This window comes from Artibeus jamaicensis, unplaced genomic scaffold (genome assembly GCF_021234435.1).
Source record: "Artibeus jamaicensis isolate MK-2021 breed Jamaican fruit bat unplaced genomic scaffold, CSHL_Jam_final contig_886, whole genome shotgun sequence".
Lineage (NCBI taxonomy): Eukaryota > Metazoa > Chordata > Mammalia > Chiroptera > Phyllostomidae > Artibeus > Artibeus jamaicensis.
Genome location: NW_026522002.1, coordinates 2,261,096 through 2,285,350, shown reverse-complemented (window position 1 = coordinate 2,285,350; position 24,255 = coordinate 2,261,096). Strand labels below are relative to the sequence as shown.

General features: G+C 42.5%; 1 protein-coding gene and 1 non-coding gene across 4 annotated transcripts in view; both read right to left on the bottom strand.

Moving 5' to 3' along the window:
* Positions 1-18,291, bottom strand: part of EIF4E3 (eukaryotic translation initiation factor 4E family member 3) — a 40,791-nt gene extending 22,500 nt beyond the window's left edge. Inside the window, exons 1-2 of one of the 3 annotated variants that reach the window (XM_053654792.1) lie at positions 18,098-18,291; positions 2,298-2,370 (exon numbers count right to left, since the gene is read on the bottom strand). In XM_053654792.1, the coding sequence (XP_053510767.1) occupies positions 2,298-2,370; positions 18,098-18,219 (195 nt within the window). In that variant the 5' untranslated portion in view covers positions 18,220-18,291. Of the gene's footprint in view, positions 1-2,297; positions 2,371-2,521; positions 2,711-18,097 lie in introns of those variants that run through there. The other 2 variants (XM_053654791.1, XM_037150261.2) reach the window with 2 other exon arrangements.
* LOC119052906 (U6 spliceosomal RNA) lies at positions 7,019-7,125 on the bottom strand. The gene has a single exon (XR_005083207.2). It is a non-coding gene; the product is annotated as a U6 spliceosomal RNA (small nuclear RNA).
* Positions 18,292-24,255: the final 5,964 nt, after the last annotated feature.

Below are 24,255 nucleotides of genomic sequence, written 5' to 3'. Positions count from 1 at the left end.
CAGTCTGACTACCCTGTACCAGAGCCCACATCCTCACCAAGCAACTGATGGAGTTGAGGAGTGGAACCCAACGACACTTTAGTAAAAGCTGATGAAATCTGAGGGCCTACTAAGTGCGAAACACTGCTGAAAACTACATGCAACCTCAACCCTCAATCAACCAGAGGGAGTAAGCACTGCTAAAATCTCAGTTTCTCCATGAGGAAACCGAGGAGATGGAGACATTAGAGATAGGACAGAACTTCCTGTCTACTTAGATCAGTGTTCCATTATCGTCTCTGCACCTGAAGGAGCCCTTTTTCCTTATCACTCCCTTGTGAAATTTTAATACCACAGAGAGACTGTATATCTGTTTATGTATTGCATGTATAATTGTGCTGTATGCATAAAAAGAGTAAGATTTTTTGGCTCATCAAGAATCCATTCTTGCCCCCCATTAAGAAAGTAAAGCCTACAGCTTAATGGATCCTTATATGATCAACCTGTTGTGACTCAAGAACATGGTTCATTTATTAATTTCTCATTCATTCATTCATTCATCTAACTTTGCAATATTTACTGAGTAATAGGAACTAGACAAAATAAGTACTCTGTGATCCCATTTATATGAGGTTCAAAAAAACTGAAATGAATATATGGTGATGGGAATGTGAATAGCGGTTGCTTCTGGGAGAACTGGCTGAAAAGGGGCACAAAGGAACTTTCTGGCATGATGGAAACTTTTTTATCTTGATCTGGGTGATGGTTACATGTCTGCATACTTTGCCAAAATTTACCAAACTGTGCACTTAAAAAATCTTCACTAACTAAATACAAATTATATCCCAGTATAGTTTTTAAGAAAGCAATTCCTAGTGTGTACCAGCCTGGGTACTTGAAAGTGGTCCCTGAAGCCCCTGTCTAACTGGCTGCAGGTGCCAGAGCTTACCAGTTGCTTCATGTCATCATTCAGCATGGGGGAACATGAATGACATCTTCATCTGACTGCACCCAGTTGGGCCAGACTGCCCTGAAATTTGAGGCACAGCTCCAATAACCCAATGTCCCTCTCGTTAGAGGGACAGTCTAATGAGTCCCTCAAAAATCCATGGGATCTAAGAACATTCACATGAAGACAGGCTTTAAATTCAAGTGCTCTGAGGTTTAAACAATAGCTGCTTCACCACAGGAGAGAAGAGAGAGAAAGAAGCTCATAACTGTCTCTGATTGGTTATCACAGCAGCACTGATGTTTTGCTTTCTACATGCTTACATCATTTTCCCGACTAGATAACAAATAGTCTATGGTTGAGACTGTGTCTACTCCACTTACTGCCCTACCTGGAACCACATAACTACAAATACCAAATTTCCTGCCAAATATTGGGAAAATTCTGAAAAAAGCTCTTTGTGCTACTTCTGTATGTGAGAGGATGCCTAAGACTTGCAATCTAGTGACAATCTAATAGAATTCCTAAGACATTAAAAAATTTAGGGGCACAAACAAAAGGAAAACTATTTAAATATGGCCTTCTAAAAACTTCTGGACTTGGTCAATGCAATTATAAAACAGACTTAAAAACGTTATTTTCTCTGTAGTGTATTAAACTAGTAAAGGAGGAGAAACTTGATAGAATTTGCTTTTGAATAAAACAGAAATTTGATCAACTAAATAAACCAGCTTTTTAAAGAAATGCTTACCCTAAGAGTTGGAGACAGAAAAAACTAACAGAATTAAGCTTGTATTTGTTGAGAACATATCAAGTATTAGGCTAAGTAAGGTATAAACATTATACTACTCAACCCTCACATCAATGAAGAAGGTACTATTGGTATACTAAGTTTACAGAAATTAAAAGGGTTGAAACTTGCCCGGTTGAGGACAGAGGAATTTGAACATGAAGTAGGGAACTTGGTGTTAGACCTTTCACTTCTATGCTAAGCATTCCCCTGCCCCTATGTGTTGCTACAGGTGCTGCCAGTGCCTCTCGCAGATGGGAAATAAGAGCTCAGACAGGGAGCTGGTGTTGGGATGGGGGCACAGGTTCATGTCTTCCTAACACAGCACAGTCTGCTGCTCATGAGGGGCTGTGAAAGGTTTAGGCAGTAGATAAGTTTTAGCAGGCCCTGTGGGGGTGTGCTCAGCAGGCCTCTGGGGTCGTATGAGTCAAGGACAACTGCACCAAAATGGACTGCAACGCTATCACCAGAGCAGAGACCTGGGTGGGGCTTCCAGCACAGTGGCAGTTTTCAGGGTAGAAGATAAAATAAAGTCCAGCATATAGCATGTGATTGGGTATGCCCCTTTTTGGGTCTTACCTGTACTGTTTGTACCGTGTAGATTTTCTTCAGATTTGATGCACACTCAGCTGCAGTGGCTCCAGGGAGGGATCTAAGCAAAAAGACAAAGAAATGTAAGACAAATAGTCAACATTCATGAATTATTCCACAGTACAGTCTTCAGATGTTCATGCAAACCAGGTCTGCAATCACAGAACGAACATTTCTAGGATCTGTTAAAATTTAAAATGCAAAATTCCTACTTTGTGAAGTCATGGGTTTGCTTCTCCTAAAAAAGAAACTTATTTTGTGGAAAGTTAGTAGAAAAAAAACAGAAATGTACGTAAGAAAGGTATTAGAAACCTTAAAATCACATTTTAAAATACTAATAAAATAACCCTGTAATAAATAACCAAGCCTTTGCCTAGGACTTGGGATGAGAAACTGTGCTGACTGCACAGGTGACAATGAAAATGCCAGGTCACTGACCTGGTTATGTTTGACAAACCTCTTAGCTCTCAGTGGTTAAACATTCACAAACTCTTGAGAAACAGAATGACTTCTGCCAACTTTAAGAAAACATGACTACTAAAAATTAACTTTAGTTTTGCTAAATTTGCATGTGTTGCCAAAACACTTGCCTTTAGAAAATATTTTATCATTTTCCCTGGCTGATTTAATTAGCTCTGCTGAACTTCAGGGTCAGAATACATTAATCTCTAGTTTGCCTATATTCCACTAGATGGCAACATACTACAGGTTTATTCACCAAAAAACCCCCATGAACTATGACTAGCTTTACTCAGCACTGGTTCCTATAACATGATCTCATCAATCCTTAGAAGACTTAATTATAAACACCTTTTCTTTCTCCCTATACTGAATTAGCAGTTTTTGCTAAAAAATGTTGGTGTCCAGCTACATCAAGCTTATGGTAAAAATTCACCACTCAGTCTTGAAAGTGCCATGTCTGTCTACCAGTAAGAAATAAGAGGCTTGGTGTGAGAAGAGAATGTACTGTCATGGCTGATCCATTTGGATCTGAAATCTATAAAATGGATGCTCTTTACCCATTACTGACCTTCAGAGACACAGCCCCCAGGGAACCTCAAGATGTTGAACTTCCTGGATAGTTGTTATGCACACTGGTAAGTGCACAAGCTCACATAGCTCAGCAGTAGAGGGGACAGCAAAGCAAAGGGCCAGGCCAAGGGGTCTTGGTATTTGGTGGGGAGGGGGAACATGAGGCACAAGTGGCAGGGCTCTACAGATGACATTCCTCAAACTACGGACCAATGAATGTTACCTGGGTGTCAGGCCTGAGTACCATACATCAGCTCCTTAGGCTGGTGGTTACTAAGTACAATTATGGATTGATTAGTTTGAAGGCAAACAAGGGACCCCTGTTGAGCAGGTAAAGTCTGATAAATCTACCTGAAGCACTGGGTTTACAACTCATTTCTAGTTGTTTATAAAGAAGCTGGACATCTTTTTTTTTTTTAAGTAGATCCACAATAATGACCATAATTGCGTTTTGTTGCCAGACTTGAAGCCTCATATAACTATGCTGAAGAGCATGGTGAAGAGTAAGATACTAATTTAGTACCTTGCTATGACAGTGCCTGCCTGTGATTCATCCATCAGTTTATCTGGACTGTCTGGACATGGGGGTGCTAAAGTTCTGACTTCGATAACATTGATCTGCTGTTTAATGCAGGCTTTTACACTATTTTCAGCTAAAATTATGAAAATATTGGTGGAAAGTTTTTAAAAACCTTAAACTTTTTCTGAAGAGATAGTCACATGAAAAGTCTATTGCTGTTATATGAAAATTCACTGGTATTTATTCTGGTACTAACTTTTCTTCCTTTGAAAAGTCTAGCTGACCTCCCAAATGAGCATGTCCAGTACAGATACCCCACCTCATTCAAATCACATAGGATAATGGGTACAAGGCACCCCTATAGGGGATGCTGGGGTCCAAAGGGAGTAAATGCAGTTCATATTTTTTCATTTTAAAACTATATATTTCAATTTTTACTAGTTTTCAAAGTTACATTTCAATTTATAATGCTCCAGAACAAGAATAATTTGTATGTTCCCCTCATACAGGATTCTGTCATCTAAAGCAAATCCAATGTGAGAACACAACCATTTCAACCCAGAAGGAAGGTCATTGATGAACTTGTTAAATGCCTCTGGTCTTTTACTCATACTCTAGTGGAAGAGACCATTAAACAAAGTCATTTATGTCCATTCAATTTCACATTGTTATGATCATTTAAACATTATTAGCCACAGTTGACACATATTATTATATTAGTTTCAGGTATACACCCCAGTGATTACACATTACATAACTTACTAAGTGATCATGATAAATCCGGCACCCACTTGACACCATACAGAGTTATTAAAATATTATTGACTACGTTCCTTATGCTGTAACCTACACCTCTGTGGATATTCTACAACAAGCAATTTGTACTTCCTAATCCATTCACTTTTTTTCACCCATCTTCCCAACCCACCTCCTATCTGGCAACTGCCAAAATGTTCTTTATATCTGAGTCGATTTCTGTTCTGCTTGTTTATTTTGTTTTTAGATTCAATTGTTGATATGTATTTTACATATAACAATATGACATTTTACTGTTCATATTTTTTCCTCTCCTTTTTTAAGGAAGACCCTTTAACATTTTATATAATACTGATTTTGTGGTGATGAACTCCTTTAGCTTTTTCTTATCTGGGAAGCTCTGTATCTGTCTTACCTTCCATTCTAAATGATAGTTTTGCTGGGTAGAGTAATCTTGATTGTAAGTCCTTGTTTTTCACTACTTTGAATAATTCTTGCCAATCCCTTCTGGCCTGTTAAGTTCCTGTTGAGAAATCAGCTGACATTGTTATAGGAGCTCCCTTGTAGGTTACTAACCTCTTTTCTCTTGCTGCTTTTAAGATTCTCTCTTTATCTTTAACCTTTGGCATTTTAACTATGATGTATCTTGGTGTAGGCCTCTTTGGGTTCATCTTGTCTGGGATTCTCTGTGCTTCCTGGACTTGTATGTCTAATACCTTCACCAGGTTTGGGAAGTGTTCAATCATTATGTCTTCAAACAGGTTTTCAATGCCTTGCTTTCTCTCTCTTCTTCTTCTCCCTATGATCATGAATGTTGGTATGCTTGTAATTGTCCCAGAGACTCCTTACATTATCCTCATTTTAGGGGATTCTTTCTTCTTTTTGCTCTTCTTAGTGGGTTCTTTTTGCTTTCTTATATTCCAAATCACTCATCTTAGTCTTGGTTTCATCTACTCTACTGTTGATTCCATGTAAATTATTCTTTCTTTCATTTAATGTACCTGTCATTTCCGACTGGTCCTTTTTTAATGCTGTTGAGGTTTTCACTAAGTTCCCTGGGCATCCTTATAACCAGTGTTGTGAACTCTCTAGTGGACTGCTTGTCTCTATTCTACTTAGTTCTTTTTCTGGAGTTTTGTTCTGTTCTTTAATTTGAACAGGTTTGTCTCCTCATTTTGGCAGCCTCCCTGTGTTTGTTTCTATGTATTGGGTAGAACTGCTATGTCTCCTGGGCTTGGTAGAGTGGCCTAATGTAGTAGGTTTTCTGTAGGGTCCAGTGGCATGGTCTCTGTTCACCTGAGCTGGGCGCTCAAAGTGCACCCCTATGTGGGCTGTGTAAACCTTTCTTTTGTAGTTGAGCCTTGATGCTGTTGGCATGTCAATGGGAGGGATTTACCCCCAGGCTGATCAGATGCAAGGACTGGCTGCAACCAATGACCACTGACCTCTAACAACCATGAAGGATCAGCTGTGCCCATTCCATAGAGCAGGACATACTTCAGAAACACACCCTGGTGCCTGCTAAGTCTGAGCCTTAAGTGTGTTGCCTATGGAGATGGTTGGGTGGTAGAGCTTCAACATGGTTTGAAGATGTCCAGTGGGTGTGTCAGCTCTGAGGCCTTCTGGGAGATGCAGACCAAGGTTAGCCACCACCTATGTTCTGCCCAGGGCCACCTAGCATGGACTACAAAATGATCTGCAGACAGCTGCTATTAGTGCTGGGTTTGGAAGTGTCTGGGAGAGGCCAACCTGTGAATCAAGGCAAGCTCCCAGTAATGCCCACTTGCTGAGTTCCTATCCACACCACGGTTTTTGCTGAATCCCATTTTTAATACTAGATTATGTCCATATAACTTTCTTAGAACAGCCTCTTTTTCAATGGAACAAGATACAGAAGGCCCTCACTAAAACCAACAGGATCATGTCAACGATAGCTCTATTCTGGTTAATATCCTACAATGTTTGAAAGGAAATATGTCAGCTTCTATGGAAACTGACTTTTCTAATTTGTTACTGGAAGAAGGTTGGAGTCTGTGATCTGAAAGGCTCCTTCCAGGTGTTGCAGTTTCATGAATATCCAGATTTCAAAGTAACAAAATGGAGTTATCAGAACTTCTCATGGTAGTAAATATTTGGATTGTCCAGTGCAAGACATGGCATTATTCTGCGAGCCAAACCTCTCACGGTCACTAAAAATGCCAATAGACTAACCCTCATGTCTGAACCTTGGACATATTCAATACACAAAACCAGGCCACATACAGAGAACCAATTTTAAAATAGGCAAACAAGCTGAGATTTTTATTAGTCTGCCTTGTAAACAGGCCACTGTGTGCTAGACTTGCTGGTTCAACACTGATCCAGAAGCTGTACTGTCTACTGTTCCTGTTTCTTTCTTTAAAAAAATATGGAACGCTTCATGAATTTGCGTGTCACCCTTGTACAGGGGCCATGCTGATCTTCTCTGTATCGTTCCCATTTTAGTACATGTGCTGCCGAAGGGAGCACTGTTTCTGTTTCTTAAAGCACCAGTGCAGGCTGTTAATGGCAAAACAGCAGCCTTGGTGGTGACAGCCCACACCTTCTCTTCCCTGTTCTGCTAACAGATAGTTGTAGCAACTAGAAGATAAGTTTCAGTAGTGAATTTCTTTGAAAGAAACATTTTTATTGGTATCACATGTAGAGTATCTTTTACTTATTTATTTACTTTTCTGTTTTATTGTTGTTCAAGCACAGTCATCTCCATTTCCCCCCATCACTCCCCTCCACACAAACCACCCCACCTTCCATCCTTGATCCTATCCCCCTTTTGCTTTGTCCATGTTCCTTGATGACCCTTCCCTTTCTCCCCCATTATCCCTTCCCCCCTACCACCTGATTACTGTCAGTTTGCTCTTTATTTCCATGTCTCTGGTTACATTTTGCTTGCTTGCTTGCTTGTTTTGTTGATTAGGTTCCACTTATAGGTGAGATCATATGGTATTTGTCCTTCAATGCCTAGCTTATTTCACTTAGCATAATGTTCTCCAGATCCATCCATGCTGTCAAGAAGGGTAGGAGCTTCTTCTTTCTTTCTGCTGCATAGTATTGCATTGTGTAAATGTGCCATAGTTTTTTGATCCACTCATTTACTAATGGGCATTTAGGTTGCTTCCAGCACTTGGCTATTGTGCATTGAGCTGCTATGAACATTGGGATGCATAAAATGGAGTACAAATAGCTTCTTCAACAAATGGTGTTGGGAAATCTGGACAGCTACATGCAAAAAAAATGAACCTAGACCACCAATTTACACCATACAAAAAAGTAAACTCAAGATGGACAAAACTGAAATATAAGTTGTAACACCATAAAAGTCCTAGAGGAGAACACAGGCAGGAAAATCTCAGATATTCCAGGCAGCAACATTTTCATCAATATGTCCCCTAGAGCAAGAGGCATGAAGGCAAGAATAAACAAATGGGACTTCACCAAAATAAAAACCTTCTGCATGGGTAAAGAAAACATCAACAAAATGAAAAGGGAACCAACTGTATGGGAAAATGTATTTGCAAATGATACCTCCTCGAACAAGGGTTTGATCTCCAAAATATATGAAGAACTCACGTGACTACACTCTAGGAAGACAAACCACCCAATTAAAAAATGGGCAAAGAGAGACTTCCGCCAAGATGGAGACATAGGTGGAGACACCGTGCTTTCTCACACAACCAAGTTTAGAGACAACAAAATATTAGCAATAGAAAATAGCCAGAACACAGAAAATTGAACTTTTCAGAAGTCTGATAACAACAAATTCTTCAGCCTGACCAGTAAGAGGGGCAAAGCCAGCAGCTGGAGGAGAGGGGTTGCACTGGAAAACTGGGTCAAGACAAACTCAGGCGTGCAGATGCCAGGCGTGGGATTGCAATGGGTGGGCCCAGTGAGTGACCCAGTGAGTGACCGGAGGACCCAGTGAGGGTGCAGGGCAGTGGGTTGACTATGGTCTCCAATTCGTGCGCAGATAGACCAGCGAGGGAGTGGGCACTGAGACGGGACCGAGAAGGACCCAGCAGCAAGAGGCAGCAGAGGGGACCGCCATTTCCCTGCTCTGACCCCGCCCCCACATACAGCGTCACAACCCAGTGACCTGGGTGGCCCCGCCCTGGTGAACATTTAAGGCTCCGCTCCTCATACTTAACGGGCACAAACAGACCAAAAATGGCTCAAAGCCCCAGAGCCCATAACTCTAAGTGACAAAGAAATAGCAAAACTTTCAGATGCACAGTTCAAAACACTGGTGATCAGGATGCTCACAGAACTGGTTGATTTTAGTCACAAATTAGAGGAACACATGAAGGTAAAACTAATTGAAATGAAGGGAATTGCACAGGAAACCAATAGCGATAAAAAGGAAACTGGGACTCAAATCAAGGGAGTGAATCAGAAGGAAGAAAAAAATTACCAAACAAGAAAATATGAAGAAACAAGAATTCAAAAAAATGAGGAGAGACTTAGGAACCTCCAGGACATCTTTAAATGCTCCAACATCTGAATTACAGGGGTACCAGAAGGGGGAAAGGCACAGCCACCAGTGGAAAACTTATTTGAACAAATAATAAAGGAGAACTTCCCCGTTCTGGCAAAGGAACTAGACTTCCAGGAAATCCAGGAAGCTCAGAGAGTCCCAAAGAAGTTGGACCCAAGGAAGAACACACCAAGGCACATCATAATTACATTAGCCAGGATTAAAATGAAGGAGAGAACCCTAGAAGCAGCAAGAGATAAGGGACAGTCACCTACGAAGGAATTCCCATCAGACTGTCAGCTGATTTCTCAAAAGAGACCTTACAGGCAAGAAGGGGCTGGAAAGAAGTATTCCAAGTCATGAAAACCAAAGACATACAACCGAGATTGCTCTATCCAGCAAAGCTTTCATTTAGAATAGAAGGACAGATAAAGTGCTTCTCAGATAAGATCAAATTCAAGGAGTTCATCATCACCAAGCCCTTATTATATGAAATGTTAAAGGGACTTATCTAAGAAAAAGAAGATAAAAAAGATGAACAGTGAAAGGACAGCAAACTCACACTTATTACCAACCACACCTAAAACAAAAGCAAACTAAAAGGACAGCTAGATCAGGAGCAGAAACACAGAAGTGAAGATTTCATGGAGGGTTAGCAACAGGGGAATGGGAGGAGGAGAAGTGGGGAGAAGGTACAGAAAATAAGTAGCATAGAAGGTAGGTAGAAAAGAGATGGGGGGGCAAGAATAGTATGGGAAATATAGAATCTAAAGAACTTGAGACACATGGTCATAAACTAAAGGGGGGAATGGTGGAGGCGGAGGGGTGCAGGGTGGAGAGGAATGAAGGGGGGAATAGAACAACTGTAATAGCATAATCAATAAAATAAAATAATAAAATTAAATAAAAATAAATTTTTTTAAAAATTGGCAAACCTGAACAGATACTGCCCCAAGGAGGACATACAGAGGGCCCTATGAAAAGATGCTCAGCATCACTAGTCATCAGAGAGCTACCAATTAAAACCTCAATGAGATACTACTTCACACCTGTCAGAATGGCCATTGTGAACAAATCAACAAACAAGTGCTGGCTAGGTTGTGGAGAAAAGGGAACCCTAGTACACTGTTGGGGGGAGTGCAGACTGGTTCAGCCACTATGGAAAACAGTATGGAATTTACTCAGTTCTTCTTATTTTTTAACGTATTTTTACTTCATTCATGTTACGAACACAAACCTCCCAAGAAAACCCTAACTGAGCCTTGTCTCTGCAAACCAAGGATGCTCATCAGTGGAGGCTGTGGTCCCCAGGAGCCTCCATTTAGCAATGGAGGTATTCCATTTAGCAACACCTGGAAATATTTTTTGGTTCACATCACCTGAGAGCTTATTGGAGATGCGGAGTCTCCAGGAATCTCTTGACACCTGCTGAATCCCAGGTAATTAATACATACATTAAAGTTTGAGGTGTGTTGGCCTATATCATCTAAATCATGTCATCATAAGAACCGCTAACATCACCCTAGCTGGGTGGCTCAGTTGGTTGGAGCATGGTCCCACACACCAAAAGGTTATGGGTTCGATTCTTTGCCAGGGCACATACCCAGGGTGCAGGTTTGATCCCTGGCCATGGTGCATACGGGAGGCAACCAATCCATGTTTCTTTCTCACATTGATCTCTCTCTCTCACTCACTCTCTCTCTCTGTGTCTCTCCCTCTTTCTAATAAATGTGTCCTTGAGTGAGGATGAAAAAAAAGAAAGAAGGAAACGCTAACATCTCAGGAAGTAAGAGGTAATGAACATGTAAACATCACCATTATAACACATGCATTTTTCATCCCTCAAAGAGATTATTGACACAGCATTATCATTAAAGTGAAGGACAATTCTATAAAGGCACTTAAGTAGAGGTTTTAGGCAGGATTCTCCTGTTTCCCTGCAAATTTTGAAGCAGGAAGTCCTTGGCTTAATTATCTCTGATGACATTGGACCTAGATTACCTCTCACGTCCTGTCCAGCTTTTGTATCTCAAATATGAAATATGGGAGGATTGTGTCTCATTCATTGTCCATATTCAGAGGGATTAGAAACCATAGAGTTTGGGGCTACTTCATTCAAATCCCGTTTCTGTTCAATATGAGCTGTGTGACATCAACAAGTGACTTCTCTGGGGCTCAATGTTCTCATTTATAAAGTGTTGCTGATATATCCCACTTCAACATTATGAGGATTTTGTGGGCTTTTGTGTACAGCACCCAGTCAGGTGTCTACCTAGCACACTGAGGAACATGGTAGTTACTAGTAACAGGTTAAAGTGGAAAAGGATGTTTAAAACTTTATATAAGGTACAGTATATCCATCTAATGGAGATACATGTCCAGTGCACATGCACAAACAATGGTGATGAAAATATGAATGATAATACTCTACCTGATTTGAGAGATCATGTTATTTCGGTGATGAGAACTACTTTAAAGAGGAAAACTATAAAGCCAGGAATATGTCTCCTAAAGGCCAACTTTCTTGTTGAATTTACTAACATCAGGCTCAGTGGTCAGAGGGAAATTCTGCTCAGGCTCAGTTACATGACGAATGATATCCCTTATAGATCACTCACTCATTTAAATCACTTTTAGACAGATTTGTGGCTTGTGCTTACAGCAGCTTGTTGTTTGAAAGTCACCTAAAAATGACTCAAGTCCTATTATTAATACTTAATAATGCATCCACTAAAACTACATAATCTAAACTCTTTCTTTACTTTTGCATTTTTATTGTATTTTGATTTCTCCCTGCTTCCATCTATTGTCACTTCTAGCCTAAGAGCTCCTTGCCAGTAGCAACTAGGACTCTTTTTTAATCTTGATACATAATTGTATCAAGGATACTCCATGTCCTTCAGTACACAGAGTCTGTGTCAAAGAGAGGTATAACTGTGTTAGAGTTGACGACCGAACTAGGCAAGGCCAGGCCGCAACCTGTAATCATGCCAGGTTGATTTAGTGATCAACTGGCAAGATCACTAAAGAATTGTCAGTTGTCTTAGGTTTGGAAATAGAGAATGGCAATTCTAAAATTAGAAGGAGAAAATATATTTTTGGAACAGTTAGTACCAGGTAAGAATGAGTAACTTTTCTGAGTGAGGATGTTTAGAGACCACAAGCCTATCTGCCAAAAGCAAACACTAACCCATAGTTGGACAGGCTGTGAACCCCTAATCAGGGCCTTTCCCTGTCTGATCAACCCAGAGACCATTAACCCTTACGTGAAATAAAATCCTGGGCCTTTAAGAAAGGTTCAGAAAGAAAAAAATGGGGGAAAGAAAGAATAGGAATAGCTGAGATGCTGGGTACTCTCTACCTGTCAACTCCGGCCTTTTGTGTACCCTCCTGCCCTTACCTAGTCTCCAAGGACTACTCTATGAAGAAGGATAATTTGGGGATCCTCTTTGTCAAGCATTGCCCCACTTCCACCTCTCAGATCTGTTATTGTAAAGTACACAGTTGGAATGCATTTGAAAGCATCACACCCTGAAAGGTGGGTCCCTCTAGAACTCAGCACCTTGCTGAACTCATCAATAGTGCTACTGAAACATACGGCATGTAACACAACCCTCCCGGGAGGCTCAGGTCCAGTGCTGTCATTATCTTTTTATTCTTAGCACCCAGAAAAGTGACTAGCTACTAATATGCTCAATTAACCTCATTAATAAACAAAGCAGTAATTCTCAGGTTTTGAGGCCTACAGCACTTGTTAATAATGCACATTCCACTCCAGAGTTTTCACTGAGTAAGGCTGGGCAGGGTTGGGAGACTGAAGTTTAACAAGCACAGTCAGGTGACTAGGAGGTATATGGTGAGGGACTATACTTAAGAAACAATGGCTGGGTGGACCTAAAACCTGATGGGGTGGGGTTCGTGGGAGATGTCCATCATGACTCATCTCTATGACTAAAAACACAAGAACACAGCTCTGGCCAGGTGGCTCAGTTGGTTGGAATATCGTTCTGTACACCAAAAACTTGTAGGTTCAACCCCTGGCCAAGGCACATACCCGGGTTGTGAGATCAATCCCCAGTCAGGGCGCGTATAGGAGGTAACCAATCTGTTTCCTTCTCACATCAATGTTTCTCTCTCTGCCTTTCTCAAGTCAATAAACACATCCTTGGGTGAAGATTAAAAAACAAAACAAGAACACAACTACTCACTAAGCACCTACTATATGCACTTAATATGCACTCCTGGGAGTCAGACAAGAGGGGGTTAGAGCCTCCCGATCAAGAAGAAGGCACAGAAGAGGAATCAATGATCCGTAAATACTGGCCTATAAAAAATGCTGTGGAAACACAAGGATTAATTCTTCCTGAGCCAAAGGCTGACGAAAGACAATGATAAATGCAACGTCTCAGTGAGGCCTGGAAGGGTGCAGGGCAGCTCTGCAGGTAGACAAGGGGGAGAGGGCACCCCAAGCACAAGGAGCATTGTGAGACCAATCTCAGAGTCTGGCAAGACCATGGCTTATCCATTAAGAGGGCCAGTAGTCTCCTGTTACCAGAGAGAATGCACAGGCTGAGTGGTACTTTGGAGCTGGGGAGCGGTAGGTGATGAGACTAAAAAGAAAGTGAGTTTCACATTAAACATAGCAACACAGAACTTTGTACCGTAATTTGGAAGTTTACAGTTTTCACTTTTTTAAAGCTAGGGAATGCTTTTTTCAAATTCAAGTGATCCACTTCTAAAAACACAGACAACAAAATCAATCAGAGATGCTCTGGTAAAAGTAGGGGTGGAGATCCAGAATCCCACCTGCCCAGTACATACAATCTTAAAGCAGAAGCACCCTTAGGTGGTGAGAGACAAAGAGTCAAAACTTGCTGCTATGGCGAAGAGGGGTAGGGGGTTTGGGAATGACAAGATCAGGTGCTTAGGAAGTTGACCCTGCCAACCTAGGCTGGTGAAGGGGGAGATGCTTCGAGAAGGGAAAGCTGGGTTCACGCAAACTAGTGAGAATATGGGGCCAGAGAGAACTAGGTCTCTGGAGAGGAAGATGTGGAGATCAGGGGACAGCTGAGGCTTGGAGTACGTTTTCCAACAGTGAGTCAACAATTGGAAGGACTACTGAACTGGATGAAATAGGGCACTTGAGAGGGAAGAGGATTCAAGGGATAATGGAAATTCTAAATTTGAAAAACTCATAGGATGGTGTTATCTTTACACAGCGCTGGGTAGGCAGTATGTGTCCAGAACTCAGGAGAGAGTTCAAGGCTAGAGATGCAGACTTGCAAATGATACTGAGTAGCATGAACTACCAGGGGAGGAGGGAAAGGCACTGTAGGTAATATTCAATAATGCCCCAAATATTTAGTGTGGGCCACCTTGTACTAGGCTCTAATCTAGGAGCTGCACACAGAGCAATGGGGAAAGAACCCTGTGAAGCTTACATTCTAGTGAGAGAAGATAGGCAAACGGGGCTAATCCTATACAGAAAATGAAGCAGGGTCAGGGACATGGGGAATGTGTCTGGATGTGCATGCTATTTTGTATCTATGTTCAGGGATGGCCTCCCTGAGATGACATTCGAGCAGAAACCAGAAAAAGGAAAAAGCACAGGCACCTAGCAGATGATTGAGAGAACAGTTTCCCATGCATAGGGAACTCAGTGACAAAGGACCATCCTTGGGATAATGGAGAAAGAACGAGGGGGACAGTGAGCTAGAAGGGTGTGGGAGGAGGGAGAGTGACAGGAAGACAGAAGGAAAAGGGTGTCCTGGATGAAGACAGGAAATTCTGCAGAGTCTCATGGGCTGCTATAAGCACTTTGTCTTTTGCTCTGAGTGAAACAGAAAGCAGAAAAGTAACACAGTTTAATTTAGGTATTATAAGGACCACCAGCTGCTGTGGTGAGAATGGGCTGTAGGGACAAGGATAGATGCATGGAGGGCAGTTAGGATGCTCTTGCATTCATCAGGTGAGAAAACGTGTGGTCCAAGGTGTAGGATGCAGACAGTGCCAGTGAACTGGGTTCTGGATACACTTTACTGGTAGAATGAATGGCATTTGTTGATAATGGATGTAGCAGGGGAGGGAGAAGGACAAGAGAGAGAAGACAAAGGGGGAAGGCAAGGAGGAGAGTCACAGACACTCCACGATTTCTGGGCTGAACAGATGGAAGGAAGGAGTTGCTGTTAAGTGCTTTTATCTGAGATGGACAGATGGAAAGAGTCATGTCTGGGAGGGAAGTTGAGGTGGTCTGCCACACACTGAATTTGGATGTGTATCAGACATTCACACAGAGACAGGAAGAGGAGCTGAACGCACAGTGTCAAGTTTGGGGAATAACCAGTGCACAGATGGAACCGAAAGCCTTGTGACTAGATGAGATCACTGTTGTGGACGGAGATAAGAAGAGGGCTACGGACTGAGTCCTGCAGAGGAAAATCAGAGGAAAGGGGGTACCCATGAGATGAAAACAAAGCAGACACATAACCAAAAGTGGCCTCCAAAAATCAAGACAGGGCAGGGTTTTAAATATCCAGAAAATGGAAGGAAAACTCTTCATTCTATACTGTCAACTAAAATTACTTCCCAAATGCTTAAATCCTTAGCCATAGAGTCCATCTACTTAAAAAAAAAAAGATCATATTAGAGTTTACTACTGAAAATGCAAATAACTTCATTAGGGGTTCTCCAATTCACTGACTTCAGATAAGCTGCTCCAGGAGCTGTGTGTGGGGCTGCGGTGTGGTGGTTACATGTGTGGGAGAGGGTTGCTGGGGAGGGAAGGGTCTGTAATGTGGGAGCATAAAATACCATTGTTGGAAGTGAGCATTTAATAAACATTTATGCGTTGGTGTTTCACATTGGCAGCTCTCACTTAAGCCTCAGAACAGCCCCATGAGATATACCCTATGATTATCACCCTTTTACAAGCAATGAAAGGGAGGATCAGGAAGGCTAGATTACTTGCCCCTCACCACACAGTGGGCTGGATGGTAGGACAGGCTAGGAGACAGGTGCCAAAGGGGAGTTTTAAGTAGTGGGGGGCCTTTGGATGGTATGTTGCTAAAAACTGATGTTGCTGGTAGCAGATGGTGGTACAGCTAAAAACTGTACCACCCTCTCTAGAATCTTGCTTCTGTAGGGGAAAAATTTATAAATGAAGCTCTAGAACTCAGTGTGTTCACACACCCAAGAGTAAGGGGTGTGAACCCCTTACATTCCTACAGCCTACAGGAATGTAGGACTCCCAAAGAAGTGAAGGAAGTCCAACTGAAGCTATGGGATAATTAATCAGGAGAATAAATTCATGTGTGCAATGCTAGAATTATAATTTCCAAATTAAGAGTCATTTCTATTAAAGATTTTGGACACTGTGACAATAATAGTGTATTTCACTTGTTTTCAGGCTTTCAGAGAAAAAAAATGTGCAAATACATAATATGAAAGCTATGGCTGTCTTTACTGAAGTTACCGTGTTCTTATCTTTAAAAATACCAGATGTTCTTAAAAAATTATGGTGTTATATAGCTTTAATACCTTAGACCATTCTTAAGCCATTACCCCTCTAAGTAGACTGATTTTTGATCTGTTTAAAAAGAAATTCTTTTGATACTGTTTCTACCAGTCAACAGTATTCACAATTTACTCCATAGGTCCAGGTTTAACTCCTTCAAAACAGATACCAGTTCATAACCACAGTTCAGCACACCCTTGAAAACAAAGACACACGTGACTTCATTTTGATAGTTTGCCAAAAACACTCTCATTATGACAGTCAAATTCTCTCTTAACAGAAGTGAAAATATTTTGAAAGATGACGCTCACTGTATCTCCCCCACCCCAACTTCTTCTTTGGGTCATGGAAAACACAAGGGCTCTGAGTGTCAGTTCTTATAGATGGGTGCTAATTCCAACAGGAAGGAAAAGAATGAGCCCATGTCCCCTAAAGAGATGGCTATCACTTTAAAAAAGTCGTGCAGGCATTTTATATCAGGCTGTTGAAGACCTGTGTCTAAGTAAGTAAATTTCACAGAAATATATCACATACATTCCCTCCAAACACTTAAACCATAGTAGAGACAGTGCTAGCAAAATTTCCATGAGCTCTTGGGACAACCCTAAGATGTCACGTTGGGCACCCACTATATGACATATTAAAAAGGGACTTTGTATTCAATTTGTTCGTCAAAAATTTCTTGTGCTCCTCCTGTGCGCCAGGCACAGTTCTAGGTGTTGGGATATAGCAAGTGTCAAATACAAAGTCACTACTTTTTGACCCTTAACAGAAGGGAAGTGTTGAGGGATTGAGACAGATTCCTCCGGTAGCATTAAGCATCATAACAAAAACAAGGGCAGAAAACGGAATGGCTGGAGGGTGGGGTGCGCTAAATTAGACGCGGTAGTCAACGAGGCATTTGAGAACATGGCACTTGAACTGTCCCTTGAGAAAGCTATAATTGTCCCTACCGGACTGACAACGTGAGGTATTGCTCCCCATTGGATCCCCAACGCCTAGTAGGTGAGTGGCTCCAGGGTAAGTGCTAAGAAAACAAAACAAAAACCAACCCCCACCCCCCGTGCCAAATGGGTAAGAACTCAAAAACATAAGTACGGCTGCTTCGGTGGGGGGGGGGGTCCTCGGTACTATCCTAATACTAACACTGCACACTCCCAAAGGCGGCTCAACTTTTCCCAGCTCTGTCACTGCCAAGGTCGTGTCCCCAGCTCCCCATAAACCCCGAGGGGTGGCTGGCCCTCCACCTCACACCCCGACGCTCGCCGGCAGACCTGCTTTAAAAGGGAGGGAAAAAAAGGAAAAGTGAGGCCGAAACTTCTGGGGCTGAGCCTCTTCTCTCCCAGAGGCTCGCCCCGGCCCAAACCTGGTCTGCGCGAGGCCCCGGGACAGAGACGGGGGCCTGGCCGCCCAAGGCCAGGCGGTGGCGCAGGCCCGCGGACGCGCGGCGGGGTCCTCACCTGTCCAGCCAGAAGGTCCAGGACGAGTGCAGCGGAACCCCGCCCGGCTCGGGCCGCAGCGCGGGCAGCTGCTGCAGGCCGGTCGGCGGCGCGGGGGCGGGGGCAGCCCGCGGCCCCGCCATCTTCTCCGCCCCGCCTGCCCGGACGGCGGAGCGGCGGACGGCGGGGTGAGCGCCGCGCGTCCGCCCTGCCCAGCCCCCGCCCACTTCCCGTCCGCCCCGCACCAAGTCCCCGCCCTCGTCCCCGCCCTCCCCGCGCTAAGCCCCCTCCCACTCCCGCCCGCCGTCGCGCCAAGCGCCCGCCTACATCCTCGTCATCCCCGCCCGCAGAACAAAAGCTACGCAGCCGACGGGCGAGGTGGTACCTCTCCGCCCAGGCCCAGACCCAGAGACGCGAGGGCCGAACTGCGTCCGGGAGGTCTCAGCAGGCTGTGGCAGTGGGGGAACAATGCCGGTCAAGCGGTTGATCCCGCAGCCAGACAAGTGGTCGGACAGCTCCGGAAAGAAGATTGGAGGAATAACTCAATGGTGATAGGAAAGGGGGAATGGGAAGGAAAGTTGACAGGTGACAGGAGTAGGGATGGAGGAACGAAAGGGCAGATGGAAGCACAATTGGGTGTGATGATGCAATGGGAACCTCTGGCCAAATGGATAAAGAGACTGGAATGTCCAAGAGTGCAGACAGAAAGGGTCGGACGTACAGAAGCCAGGAACCGCTGACTCAGGCCTGAAGTTGTAACAGGTCAGCCCTTAATTCCTCATGGTGATTTGCACTTTCCGAACTGAGATGATTTGAAGGGATTAGAGCCCCCAACCCACCCTCTCTTGGGGCCACCATCTACCCATAGTTAGGGGCTGAAGCCTCGCCTAAAGTGTGGCTAACTTCAAAGGAAGATTCCCAAAGTCAGCTGAAGTTCTCCAGGCTTGCCCCAAAGCACCTGCAGGGATGGAGGAGGAAACCAGGCAATCTGGAACACAGAGCCCTCTGCTTTCTGCACCTCTGAATAAAGAGGAAGTCCCTACCGCCAGAAGATTCCTCAGGGATCCTCCTAGCACAGCCCCCTTGCCAGGTCTTTGTCACTCTCTCAAATGAAAAGGAGAAGCATGAGGGCACGTGAACACATAAGTCATAACTGGCATAGGCATGGACACTCTCTTTAACCTTTGGGCTGTAATGGTTCCAGCTCCTCTTAGATTTTCCACCTGGCCTAATACATTCTGCTCTTAGCTTGAGCATTCACTGTGACGGGCCCTTTAAAAAAGAAGAGGAGCTGCAAACCCAGATGCACTAGGGACCATCACAGGCATGGTAAAGGCCTATACAAATCCAAGGGCAGGTACTTTCCCTAAAAGGTATTCAAGTCCAGATAAAATGACAGTGAAAACAAGACGACTGCTTTTTGATCCCTGCTTCAAACATAATTTCTATACAACATATGATGCTGGAAGCAGTGACATGTTTATAAAATCTTTCAAACTGAGATACTGGGGGTCCTTTAGGTTAGACGCACTTTAAAAAATTTCTCCTTTTGTTTTTTTCAAGAAAATACAAATGTAGCATTGTTTAGGCTGTTCTGAGCACTTTAAACTTAAGTCATGTAATCCTCACAATAATCCAAGGAGGAAGGTCCTATTATTGGCCTATCTTATTGATGAGAAATGGAGAAGTTAAATTAACTCCCAGATCATACGCCTAGTAAGTGACAGAGCCAGGATTTGAACAGAGTCTAGGCTTTTAAATTCCAAGCTCTACTCCCTCTCTAACTAAAAAACTAACATGTGCACATAGTAAAAATAAGGACATGAATAGCAAGTCTTCCCTCCATTCCAAGGCTATCGGTCTTTCTGCCCAGAGGAAACCACTGTTAACTTTCCTTCCAGGAAAAAAGCAAGTATGCACATAAAAGCATGCATCTAGACATAAATTTTATACCTGTCTATATCTTTTATAACAGAAATAGAAGCATTTTATACCATAGCTGCACATCCGTATCTTACTGAACATTATATACTGATTTTTTTCTATATCAAAACATACAGATCTACTTCATTTTAAGGGCTGCAAAGTAATACATTCTAAAAAAATAATATAACTCATTAGCTCTCAAGATTTCTGTCATTTGTAGTAATTTCCTTTTATAAATAATACTACCATAAGCAAAATTGTATTTGATATCTTTCCTCATCTGTGCACATTTATTTCAGAGGAAGTTTGAAGAAGTAGAATTTTTGTCTATGTTTAAAAACTTGATGAATTTTGCCAAATTGTTGTGCAAAGTGGATACATGAAGTTACATATTATTAATTTATAAATAACAGCTGATCCTGAAAATTTATATTTACCAAGTGACATTTATGTTTATCAAATTGTAAGGCATTGGTAGAAAGGGGGTTTTTGCTTTCCAATGATTAAAACTAGTCAAAGTGTCAAATTTAATTTCTTCCTTATGTCCTTTACTACACCCTCAGCAAGAAAGGGTTAATTTAAAAGTATTATAGGCAGTCTCTAAAAGACAATATATACCACATGATAAATTACTTTCAGAAGTTAGAAGAACAGTCTGGCAATTTTTCTTTATTGAGTAACAATTATGCACCTCCCTCTCTTTTTTGCTTTGACTTCCACGATGCTCAATACTACTTCTGATGCTTAATCACAACATCGATATTAACCAATGAAGAAGCATCACTATTTTTATATTACTTTAGTCCTATTTTATTGTAATGACCTAATTTCACACATGCATCTTACACATATGCATCTTATACAACCCCTCAAACCTCTTTTGGAAGTAGATCATATACAAAAAAATTTTAATGACCTTTAGATTAATAAGAGGTCAGGCAATGTCACTAAGGTAAGAGGCGAGGAGAGAACAATGAGCATAACTTTCATTCCCTTACTGTTTGGAATGTGTTATTGCTCCTCAGAATCATCCTCAGAAGATAACAATTGGGAAAATTCTCCTCCTTCCCCCTCTGTAACTGGACAGCAGGAATTAGAATTTCAGTGTACAAAAGAAATTTGAAGATTATCTAAACAAACCTATCATGTTACAAAGGAGGAAACTGAGGCCCAGAGAAGTGAGATGACTTACCTGAGGCCACCACTCTAGGAAATGACAGGAAAGGACTAGAGCATGGGTAGCTTGAGATCCAGGCCAACGTGTTTTGAGTAACACGCAACTCAAATGTCTTGGGATGGTGGGAGAGAGGAAGAGAAGATAACCATACAGCCCCATAGCAACAAAACAACAAAAAGGAATTAAGGCACTCATAAATAATTAAGCAATTAGCTGCAGCAGCTACTCCCCTCCCCTCCAACATGCAGTCACCAAGGCAACTTGGGCAGGGTGCCTGCTGGTTGCCTAGTAACGGTGTGGTCGTCTCCCCTGACATGCTCCCTAAGCATCAAAGGACTTGAGAGCAAGGAAGAACCTTAGACAGGGATTAGTCTAACATCTTCACTTTCCAAATGGGGAAATGGAGGCCCAGAGAAGCTGAGCAACCTGTGCAAAGTCACACAGCTACTCAGAGACACAGCCAGACTCTCTATTTCCAGTTACTTTCCATTGCACTAGGGCTGCCTTGGGGACCCTGTAGGTGATGGAATGTGGGGAGAAACATCTCTCCACAGTTCCACAGAGAATAAGGAAATAAGACTCAGCCAGCAAGAAAGAAAGAGACAGAGGCCTTGAGCTCTCATATGCAATTAACTGGTAATCCCATCAGCCCAACTTTCATCATCACCATGGCAACATGGGTGAGGTGGGTGCTAGTTGCCTAGTAACAAGTGGTCCTCTCTCTTGCACTCACATCAGGCTCTCTGGGAGTCACAGGAACAGTAGAATGTTGGAGCTGGAAGGGAAGGCAGAGATCCTAACTAAGTCTCTTTCTTTGATCGATAAATAAACTAAAGTTTGGGGACAATGTGCAAGGTCACACAGCCATAGAGCTAGCTAATGATAGGGACTCATTGTTGGCCAGCCAGCCTTTTCTGAACCTCCTCCATTTATTATCTCTGTCACAGCACCCTGGGAAAGGAAACCACTCAAAGTGAAAACATTTAAGGGGAATGTCTGGTGGTCCTCTGAAGGTATTTTTACCACTTGTCTAAACATGACTATGCCACACACAAGGCCTGGCACACAGCACTGTGAAAACCTCAGTCAAAGCCAGCTCTCTCCAAATCTGGCAAGCTTCTTATCCCTCTGTGCCACAGCCTCCACATCTAAGAAATGGGTATCCTGACAGTGCCTATCTCTCAATGAGCATAAAGATTAAATGAGAAAATAAGCATTAAGATTAAGTGAGTGTTATGATTTAAATGAGAAAAAGGACAGCAAGTGACTGGTATACATCTGGTTGGCCAAAAAGTCCATTTAGTTTTTCTGTAAAATAAAAGACACATTTTTCATTTTAACCAATAACTTTATTGATTTGGATACTCTGAGAAGGTCAGCTACTGCCCGCTCTTGGCTTCTAGTGGGTACAGACCAAGGATATTGCTAAATATCTTCCAATACATGAGACAGCACCACAGCAAAGAATTATTTGGCCAAAATATCAGTAGTACCAAGAAACTACACAAACTACTCTTGACATGTTCAATCAGTCACAACACCCTCTCCACACAATGTGCAAATCTTTTTTTTGCATCTCAGTTGCATTTTTACCTTTGTTGAAATAGTAAAGCATAATATGCTGAAAGTGTTGCATATCTTCTTCCATTTTCAATATTAAAATGGCTGAACAAAAATTCATCCATTTTGATAATTTTTTAAAAATGCACACTTATGTGACACAGCTGTCACGACCTAACAAAATTGTTGTAATGAAGTTAAAGACAACTAAGCACTATTAGAGGCATAGCATGGAAAGAACTAAATGAATTTTTTGGCCAACCCAATAGTATAATGCAGTAAATGTTAGGTTTTCACTTTTTCTACATTCAATACATATTTGTTGCATGTCTGCTATGCAAGTTTCTTGTCCAGGGCTCTTGATATTCATTAGTAACCAATACAGAAATAGAAATCCCTTTCTCAGGGAGCTCACTTTCCAGTGGAATAACTCGTGCGTTTATGTGTGTTTAACTTTTTAAATATTTTTGAATGGGTGGAGGAACTTAGTGGAAATATCCTATGTTACTGGGCTCCTTCTCTAAGTCTGAGAAGTTTCCTGTTTACATGGAGTGATGCTATAAATATGCAGGGCTGTCTGTAATAGGGCCGTTTGTAAGTGGGAACGTCATTTTTCTTTCTTTTAAAAGCTCAGGAGAAATAGGAAGGCAGTGGCCACTAGGTGGCAGACCTCAGTCTCCCTAGATACAGAGCACAGGTGGGAACCACACCCCGGGCACTCTTCCAGCAAAGGCCAGTGCTGCAGTTGGTCCGCCCGAGGGTGTTGGTTTCAAGGGATAGGGAAGACTTGAGAATCCCATAGGACACTGCAGGCAAGGGGGAGGCTGTAGCATGGTTTAAGAGTGATTGCTTTTGTGACACCGAATTCCACTTTAACCAAGATTCTACCAGGGGTGAGCTGTGTGACTTCGGGAAGTCATTGACCTTTCTGAGCTCCAGATTCCTCATCTGGAACATGGAGAAAATGACAAGAGGTACCTGAAGGGGCTTCTCTGAGGCATGTGCAGGAAAATATGTCTAATGCACCTTGCAAGCTCAACAAATGTTACCCACAGAAAAAGCTCAACCAATATTACTCATCTAGAATCTAAAACATCCCTGAAGAGTTGGTTCAGAGTGGCAAGTGGAAGGAAAAAGGGTAAAGGAGATAGCATTTGTCGAGCATCTGCAGTGAGGAGACTAAGGTACTGCCAGTCACCAAGCCTGTAAAATGTGACATTAAGATTCGGTTGTCCACCCTTCACATCCAATTCCACCTGTCCACCACACTCGGTATCTTGTTCTCTGAACCCTCTGCACTGGTCTTCATTCTTTTTCCCAGTGGTTCCACCCAGTCTCAGTCCTCACTTCCTGAGTTCCAGCTAAGCACAACACCCTGGTCTTCCTACTGCCAGCGCTTGCTCCTCCAATCCACTGTAGACAGCAGCCTGAGCAACTGTCCTTGATCTGATTGTGCCTAAAGTGTTTTGCCTGCTTCTTGCCACTCCAAGGACAAAGCAGGGTTTGGTATCTTCTG